The following is a 10,364-nucleotide window of genomic DNA, read 5'->3' on the forward strand; positions in this document are numbered from 1 at the left end:
CCATCACGATTTCGCTTTCGTTTGCCCCAACAGGTCTTCGCAAGCCGAGTTTCATGTCCAATGAAGGAAACGTTGGGATGGGTGCCAGTCATTGAATTTAGTTCGATTTCGATTTCACTTGCCTCAACAGGTCTTCCCAAACGGAGTTTAGTGTCCAATGAAGGAAAGGTACGCATAAGTGGGCTGGCTATACCCCTGGTAGAGGCCTTGGATTTAGGTCTCACTTGGCTTGCTGGGTCTTCTCACCCACAGCATATTTACAAAGGTCTTGGTCAGAAGTCATTGCCTCGGTGAGGCCCAATGTTCGAAGGTCGTGCTTCACCACCTCATCCCAGGTCTTCCTGGGACTACCTCTTCCACAGGTTCCCTCCACTGCTAAGGTGTAGCACTTTTTCACACAGCTGTCCTCATCCATTGTTGCCACATGACCATACCAGTGCAAGATACTTACACTCTGTCGAGTATGCACACTGACATTACACATCCATCGGAGCATACTGGCTTCATTCCTTGTGAGCCTACGCATGTCCTCAGCAGTCACAGCCCATGTTTCACTGCCATGTAGCATGGCTGTTCGTACACATGCATCATACAGTCTGCCTTTTACTCTGAGAGGCCCCTTGTCACAAGCTTAGCTGCGTGGAGGTGTTTGTCTCTCTTTTGTAAACATAAGGACACAGGAAATGTGTCAAGAAGCGGTGCAGCTTCCTAGGCCTAACGAACAGTAGTATTATTCCCTTCAGGGGCCTGTCACATTAAGTTGACAGCATACAACTACTTCAAATTTTATTGTGTCTAGAGAGAGTCATTATGCCAATATTAATATCACATACACTGGATCAATTCCACTCCTTTATTATTAGTCAATTGGTTAAATATCCATTGTTTGTTAAATATCCAACTAATAATCAATCATGGGATTGAACCAGTGCATGTGTGAATAATATTGGCATATTGACTCTCTCTGGACAACAAAATTTGATAGAAATGTTCCATCATTATTCCTTGTGCTGATATGTGGGTTGGAGAACCTGATTGTTAATCAGAAGGCATGGAAGTCCATGCACTTCCAAAGTGAACATAGGAGACTACATGAAGAGAGGAGGTAACGTCCACTCCTATGAAAAACAATGTGCTGGAAGTGGAGGAGAATGAGTGTCCTGGATTGATGCTGTCATCCCGTTTGATGGACCATCATAAGCAAGTAAACAAGGATTCCAAAGCAGATGACATTGCATACAGCTGTAGCAATGACATCACGTTGCAGTTGTGGGTAGTGTCATGATGACATTCTTGGACAGTTGCTGATTATATGTGTTATGTCCTCCACTGAAGAGTTGCATGATTGTTACTTGTGGTTGCATTTGGGGATTTTAAAGTTTTCATGATATATTTTGTAGCTATCTCCTGCTCTTGAATTTCAAAAGCACAGCCTTTGAAATATGATGTAACGGTCATGAGTCCAAGAGAGGCTATACTTTATGGTGTTTTGGAACTACATTGTTACAAAGTCAATTTTTAACTGCACAGTTCTGCTTGTGCCTATCACACATGATTTTCAAGTCTAAGTCTTCAGAATGTTTATTGTGGATCTGGCACATATGCAAGGTAGTATCAAAAAGTCCCCCGGACTAGTTCTGTAGCATGCCAACAGATGGCAGCACACAGTTGCATGTGCAGTGATAGCTAGCAGTGACTTTCATGAAGCAGTGTGCCGAGTGATGTCACTACATTTACTTTGCAAGTTGTGAAATTTGTGTTTTTGTGATCATGTGTATGGTGTAGTCTGCAATTTAGTCATGGACAGGAAATTGGAACAAAGAGCCAGCATGAAATTTTGCGTTAAACTCAACAAGTTTGCTATAGAGACATTGAGCATGCTTTGGCAAGCTTATGGTGATGAGGCAACGGGTCATACACAACATTTTGAGTGGCATAGGTCCCTCAAAAGTGAAAGGACATACCTGAAAGACAATGAGTAATCTGTAAAACCTGCCTTGGATGTCGCCCCCAGAATTGTGGTATTGTGTCATGAGAAATTGTCTCCCAGGGCCAGACCATCAGTCAAGAGTTCTACTGTGACATTTTGAAGCATTTGAGGGAGGACATTTGGTGGAAGCAACCAGATCTGAGGAGCATGTAGAATTGGATGCTTCATGATGACAATGCACCCAGTCACCAAACTCTCCTCAATCGTGAGTTTCTCACTAAAAACAATGTGCTATCACTTCCACAGCTGCTCTATTCACCAGATTTAGCACCTACAGACTTCCATCTCTTCCTCAAGATGAAAATGCAGCTAAAATGTTGCTGATTTAATACCATTGTTGAGATCCAGATCGGAAAAGCCTTCCAGGCTGGATTCCCAAAGTGGAAGGAATACTGGGGCTGGTGCAAGGTGACTATTTCGAAGGAGAGGATGTTAAAACTTAGGTAAAGAAGTTATTCTTTTTATTAAATATAACTAATCTAGGAACTTTTTGATATCACCTTGTATATTTTGGAGATGTATTGGTCTATATTTTCACTGGTACAATATAAAACTAAAATATATAGCCTCATTGAACTTGGAAATTTTTCATGGTTTTTCATGGTTTTCATTTGTTTTGCCATAAAAGAAGAGCTGTTTCCAACTTAGACATAAACATATGCATAAGTGCATACATATATACATACTCACATACATACATACATACATACATACGTACATACAAAGATATGCATACATGTTCATACAACACAAGATATACACATATTTGTGTAATACGAAGGATATGTGTATATGTGAAAGAGAGAGAGAGAGAGAGATAGTGTGTGTGTATGTGCGTGTGTGTGGGTGTGGGTGTGTGTGTGTGTATGTGTGTGTATGTGCGTGTGTGTGTGTGTGTGTGTGTGTGTGTGTGTGTGTGTGTGTGTGTGTGTGTGTGTGTGTATGTGTGTGTGTGTTTCTTGCTTTTACTGATATATGGAAATGAAACTTTTTATTCACATTATTTTTCAAATAGTGTTTCTGGAAAAATTTTATATGCTTTGGCAAAAAAAAAAAAAAAAAAATACATACATGAAAGAAAAAAAATTCCAGCAAAAATGTCTTTTTTTAAAAAAATTCTTAAAAGAAATATTATGTTTAATAACATATTCTTTGTAAAAATAAAGATAAAATACCATTCTGAAATCGAATAAAATAAAATAAAATAAGCAAAAAATAAATTAATAATAATAATGATGATAAAAAAATGGCAACAATCAACATTTTGGTTAGGAATATAAAATTTAATGCTTCTTCAGAAAATTCATTTCTTTCTTCATTTTTTCGTTATTTTGCTTCATGATATCTTATAAAAAACAAAAAATTGATTTTTGTATGGATATTAAAATTTTTGCTGTACCATTTTTTTTTCTGTTATTAAATGTATCCAACATGCTGTGGATTCTATATTTTATTATTTCATTCATTGTAGGACACAACATTACGTCAGTTCATTCTTACAAATCTGGTCGAGAAAGAAGGAACGGTACAGTGGCGCCTAAATCTTGATGCCATTATTACAGATTTCAAAGAGATCATGGCTTTTCCAGAGTGTGGCAATAGTTATCAGGGACCAACTCTGTTTTTAGGCGGACAAAACTCTAATTACATTGGGTATGTTATCATTGATTTTTTTTTTTTTTTTTTTTTGGGATGCATTATAGTTTTAAATTATTGATTTGCGGCTGACAAGTTCATTCTGACATTTCGTTATCGAAATCCCCTTTCCCATCCTCCACCACCTCCCCAACACCACCACCTCCCCAACACCACCACCACAATGTCTACCATGACCTCTACCACCAACAATGACACTGCTACTGCCGCCATCACCGTCTTCACCACCACCATCATGTCCACTACCACCACCATCACCACCATTGTCATCACCATCATCATAATCATCATTATCACCGTCATTTTGTTGTTGTCATCATTGCTGTGGTCATCATTGCTGTTGTGGTTGCCCTCCTCCTCCTCCTCGTTGTCATCACCACCATCACCACCACTACCTCTGCTGCCATCACCACCATTACAATTGACAGCATAACCACCACCACCACCACCTCCACCACCATCACCACCACAGCCATCACCATCACCATCACCACCACCATCATCATAACCATCACCGTCATCACAACCATCACCACTACTACTACTACTTATACTACTACTACTACTACTACTACTACTTCTACTACTGCTGCTACTGCTACTGCTGCTGCTACTACTTCTACCACTACCCCACCCCACTACTCTCAACACCATCTTAACTACCACCATCATCACCACCACCACCACCATCACCAACATAACCACTATTACAACCTCTACTACTACTGTTGCTGCTTTTACTACTACTACTACCAACACCAACACCACCAGCATCACAACTACTACTACTACTACTACTACTACTACTACTACTACTACTACCAGCACCACTACTACCACCACCAGCACCACAACTACCACCACCACCACGAACAACAACAGCAGCAGCACTACCACAACCACTACTACCAACAGCACTACCACCACCTCCACCACCATGATAACTACCACCGTAATTGGTGTTCCTTTTGCTCCTACTGTTGTTTGCTGCAGGTGGTCTCATTCCACAGAACTCCATCCTCTCAAGAGATATTTCTTTTTTTTTCCTAGGATTATTTCATACAAAAAAAAAAAAAACTAACAAACAAAACAAAAGAAAAAAACAGAGCAAAAAGGGTATAATTTTTGTTTTTATTCATTTCATCAACAAAGGATTTCAGAATATTTAAACATCCACTCCATTATCTCCTTGTGTAGAAAAGAAAGCTCGTCTAAACATTTGTTTTAACTGCGTGTAATATTCTTGCATGGCAGCCATTCTTGTTATTTATTCATGATCCAAAATGGTTACAAATGTGTTTGCAGGAAGGGTTACTAACTGTAATTGAGGTGGCAGCAAATAAAACCCTTCCAAAGTTTTGAAAGCATGAAGTCTGATTGAAAGCAAGAAAAAGAAAAAGGAAATAAATGATGATATGCCAATTTGTGAAGTGTTCCTTTTTTTTTTGTCATAAGTGCAGCGGGCATGGCTGTGTGGTGAAGAAACTTGCTTCCCAACCATGAAATCTTGGGTTCAGTTCCTCTTGGGTGCAGTGCCTCAGGCATGTGTCTTTTCCTATGACCCCAGGCTGACCAAAGCCACGAGAGTGTATCTGGCAGACAGAAACTGAAAGAGGCCTGTCATATATAAAGGACTCCCTTCGGTCATGACTGACCATGGGATTGCACCTAGAAAGTTACCCTCCGAGGCACAAGTCTGGGTAAGGTTGTTTATGGAAGACCAGCAGTCTCCCATGCATACCAGCCTCCCCTCTCCATGATACTGATGTTATCCAAGGGAAAGGCAAAGGGGGCCGATACAGCTTGGCACCAGTGACGTCGCAACTCATTTCTACAGATGAGTAAACTGGAACATGTAATAAAGTGTCTTGCTCAAGAACACAACACACAGCCCTGTCTGGGAATCAAACTCATTCCCTATTTATAGTAAATATATATTTGTGTGTGTGTGTGTGTGTGCAAGTGTGCATGCGTGTGTGTTTGTGTTTGTCTCCCATTCTTGTTTCACAACCAGTGTTGGTTTGATACACAGCCTGTAGTGTTACAGTTTGGAAAAAGTGACCAATTGTGAAAGTACCAGGCTTACTAAGTCTTTCAGGGCTGTGCCCCAGCATGGCCACTGTTCAAAGAAAAAAAAAAAAAGGCAATGTGTAAACCAAACAGTTACAATAAACACAAGCGCTTAACACAACTGACATGGAGGTTGGTTCTGTATATCAAGCTCATCATTATCTTTACTCCAAATGTATTCTTCATCTTTATATTCCTCTAATCTTTCCATGTATGGAAAACTGCTGTCATATTCAGATTGGTGCTCCTGCTGGTCTTCTTTCTCTTGTTAACCAAATTAAAAAATGAATTTCTAATATTATTAACCCTTTTGAGACTGCCCTTAACTCTGTGATCTGAACTTTCTGTTTTAAAATGATCTAAATTAAAACCTTCAATCAAAATTCTATAATGATGAAGTTATTTTATCGAATTCTTCATTATTTTCAAAATTAATTGAAACAAAGCCAGTGTATTTCAACAGAAATATGGTAAGAAAAGGGTTGATTATTTTTTTGCAACCGTGAATCTCGAAGCAGATGATAGAGAGCTATTTGTTGTTGGCACTCCGTCGCTTACGACGTCGAGGGTTCCAATTGATCCGATCAACTGAACAGCCTGCTCATGAAATTAACGTGCAAGTGGCTGAGCACTCCACTGACACGTGTACCCTTAACATAGTTCTCGGGGATATTCAGCATGACACAGTGTGACAAGGCTGACCCTTTGAATTACAGGCACAACAGAAACAGGAAGTAAGAGTGAGAGAGAAAGTTGTGGTGGAAGAGTACAGCAGGGTTCGCCACCATCCCCTGCCGGAGCTTCGTGGAGCTTTAGGTGTTTTCACTCAATAAACACTCACAACGCCCTGTCTGAGAATTGAAACCACGATCCTATGACCGCGAGTCTGCTGCACTAACCACTGGGCCATTGCGCCTCCACAGAGAGCTATAAATAATAGAATATAAATATTGGGCTGAAAACCCCTTTTGGATAGAAAAGTCAAAGGCTGCTTGAGTAGGATTTGAACTCACATCTCTTGTCAACATCTATTATTTAAAACTGTGTATGTGTGCTTCAAGATACACTATTCCCCCACTCCCACCTCCAAAAGAATTATTTCTTGTTTTCTTGGAAGTTTATAAAATTCTTGTGATGTTAACATTAATCCTCTTGTCAGTTAAACTCCAACATTTCTCTTATATTTGGGACATTCTTTCTTTATCTTCATTCTATAAACACTTCCATGGTTCTTGATTTGCCAAACTTTCTCTTCTAGTACTTTCTCTCAATCTTTCTGTTAATTCTTGTCTTTTCATTGTTCTTGTCCACTCTTTGGTGGTGCATATTCTTGAGCATCTGTTATATGGAACAATCTCTCTTGCTTTCCAGATTAAATATAATCTTAATTCTTTTAAATTTTGCATTGATCGATCAGTTTATGATTTTTAAGGTGGCTTTTCATTGGATTATTTTTTTTTTAATATTCTTTATTTCTTTTTCTTTTATAACACTCAACACACTAAGTGGTTGCTTAATGCCTGTTTTATTGCTGGTTGTTTGCAAATGAGAATTGCAAATCTGTGACAGGAGTAAAATTAGAATATGAATAGCACAAACATAAATGAAGTGGTGGAAAAAACAAGCTTAAATTACAATAAAAAAAAAACAGCATCAGCAATAACAACAAGAGCAGCATTTCATCTTTTGCTAGTATGGTGGGGTCAGTGGATGAGGGGACAGTCTTGAAATGAGCTTGTTTCATGGAAGACATATGCCACAAAAAATTATTGTTTCTCTGCCTAAGGATTTTACCCAAGAAAAATCATGGAAGAAATGTAATTCTATTTTTCAAAATATGGAGCAAGTTTTCATATGTCCTCAAAAGATGAGTTGGAGAAAGCCCTTGTTTTTATATGGAAATATGTGTCTATCATTTAAGTAAAGTCTGTGCATGTGGCATGAAGACAGGTAGAGTTCATATGCTACATGTTTTTCCTCAGAATGATGCCACAGTTTATGATAAAAAAAAACAACCCCAATGGTCAGGGTATGATGCATTGGTATAAACACTGATTTGTGGTCACTTTAGCCATGTGACCCCCACTATAGGGTAGGTTGTGAGTGTGGTGAGGATCTGCAACAACATGTAGATGAATGGGGTCTGCATGGACTTTCAGATCTTTATAAAAGCTGAAGACTATAAAGATACCCTGGATTCATGTTCCATTGATGGGTGTAAAGAAGAAGCTGATGAGAATGGTAGGTTGGAGCAGAAAACCTAGTTGCTACATGTGCACACATGTTGTAGTAAAGACTTCTTGAGAGTTTTCTATGCAGAAGAAGGAAAAAAAAAGTAAAAGAGCAGACAGCAGAAGTTTTGACAACAGTAGGCCCCTGAGGTTGTTGCTGGTGTTATTTGCTACCCACTTTCTTTCTTTTTGTTTGGTTTTGTTTTTCTTTTTCTCACAAGATAATCCTAATGGATCCACCACCACCACCACCACCACTACCTTCAACAGACCATCTTTTGCTCACATGGTGAGCTAGAGGAAGATCTTGATATAAACCAATTCCTTGGAAGCAGCGTATCGCAAAAAGAAAACGTCACTTTTAGTTTTTATTCTGTTCCTCTTATATTTAGTTTTTGTATTTGGTTTGCAAGATTTTTTATGTGATTTCTTGTGTTGAAGCATATTCTGTTGTGTCTGGGGAGAGTCATCTTCTTATTGTGCCTTGAAATTTAACACACTCACCGGTAAAATTTCCACTTATTTCTTATTTTTATTTTCCTAAAATTTTCGTTGCGTCTTGCAACCTTTTCAATAGTCAAGTGTGTTAAATTTTAAGGCACAATAAGAAAATGACTCTCCCCAGACACAACAGAACTCTTATATTTATTTATTCATATTCTTTGCTGTCTGTAGTCACACTGACTAGCTGACAATGGTTCTGAACTATTAACTACACACCATCCCACATTGTTGTCATCTCTTCTTATACCATCCTTGCAAATAATCAAACCATTTTCTGTATTTCTCCTCGTTAGGTGAAACTTATGAATATCCCCTGTTAGTCTGAGTGCTTCATGGTATCATCTTCAATTTCTGTATCTTTCTGTCTTTCTCCCGGAGATCACCTTCATTTCCTTTGAATATCCCTATTCTATAATTCATTCCAGACATTGTTCATATGTTTATCGCTAATCTCATGTTTCTTTGATTTTTAGCACAAATCTACTCTTCTCTTTGATTTTGTTGAATTCCTGTTGTATTCTTGTATCAATTTAACTCACTGTCTTTTATTACCACCCACAAATGCTATACAATGTACTGGCACCATCTTTCCTCTTTTTATTATGAATATACCAAGGCAGTGAGCTGGCAGAATTTCTGGTGCATCAGACAAGATGTTTAGTTGTATTTCTTCTGGTTCTTTACACTCTGAGTTCAAATTATGCTGAGCTCTGCTTCACCTTTCATCCTTCTGGGGTTGATAAAATAAAGTGCCTGTCAAGTACTTTGGTTGATGTATTCAATTTGTCTCTTCCTCTTAAAATTGCTGGCTTCATGACAAAATTAGAAAGAATTGTGAGAATATCACAGTTTTAGTCCTGAATTCCAAGTCTTTGACTTCACCAAGGAAACAAACAGTCATAACTAAAGAATTCATCTGGTTGCCATCGTTCTGACTAGTTTGAGATCATTCATAAAAAAAGAAAAAGATGCTCCATTCATATTCAATTCTTGTCTTTTACAAGGTTGACATCATTGATACAAAATATAAAACAAGAAGGTGATGCACTGCCATCTTGGAAAATCCTTGTTCTTCTTTGAATTTTGCCAAGTACTTCTTCTCATGTTGTCAATTCAGTCTTTTGTAAATGCATAACAACGAACTCTATCATGTTATTAGCTAAACCAAATAGTTTCATGTGTTTCCCTATCTAAGGACAAAGTACCATATTGTATGTATTTTATAATCTAAATTTGTATCTAAATTGATATTAATTGTTGGTAAGGATACCATATTTTGTTATGCGACCATAATGTACTACCAGGTATATTAAAGGATTCTAAATCAATAGTGTGCCTCACCAGTGTTAGCAGTGCTATTAAATCATATAAAATGTAGTAACACATGAGTGCTGGCTCTAATTTCTATAGAAAATCTGTAGAGATACACTTTAAAACTAAATTGTATGTCTTCTGTACCAAGCGTTCAGTGTTGATTGCTTGCTCATTGCTCTACACCTGACCATTTATCTCTCTCTCTCTCTTTGTTTTTATGACGGCCTTTCCATTCATCAGCGATTCATTCTAGTTAGTATTTACTGTGGAAGTGAATGCGGAAGTAAAAGATATCAACCACATTTCTTTTGCTGGATCCTTTAAGAATAAAATACTTTCCCCATTCAGCATCCATGCAATTAGCATTTCTTTATCATTCAAGAACATATGTCTGTTATCTTTTACTTGTTTCAGTCATTGGACTGTGGCCATGCTGGGGCACCACCTTGAAGGGTTTTAGTTGAACAAATCAATCCCAGTATATCTTTTATCTTTTACTTGTTTCACTCATTGGACTGTGGCCATACTGGTGCACCACCTTGAAGGGTTTTAGCTGAACAAATCAATCCCAGTATATCTTTTATCTTTTACTTGTTTCA

General features: G+C 38.1%; 1 protein-coding gene across 1 annotated transcript in view; it reads left to right on the forward strand.

The window, feature by feature from the left end:
- Positions 1-10,364, forward strand: part of LOC106873611 (protein ABHD11) — a 227,381-nt gene that overhangs the window by 202,283 nt on the left and 14,734 nt on the right. The window contains exon 5 of the mRNA XM_052973734.1: positions 3,462-3,643. Coding sequence (XP_052829694.1) covers positions 3,462-3,643 — 182 coding nt within the window. The remainder of the gene's footprint in view (positions 1-3,461; positions 3,644-10,364) is intronic.

This window comes from Octopus bimaculoides, chromosome 16 (assembly GCF_001194135.2).
Source record: "Octopus bimaculoides isolate UCB-OBI-ISO-001 chromosome 16, ASM119413v2, whole genome shotgun sequence".
NCBI lineage: Eukaryota > Metazoa > Mollusca > Cephalopoda > Octopoda > Octopodidae > Octopus > Octopus bimaculoides.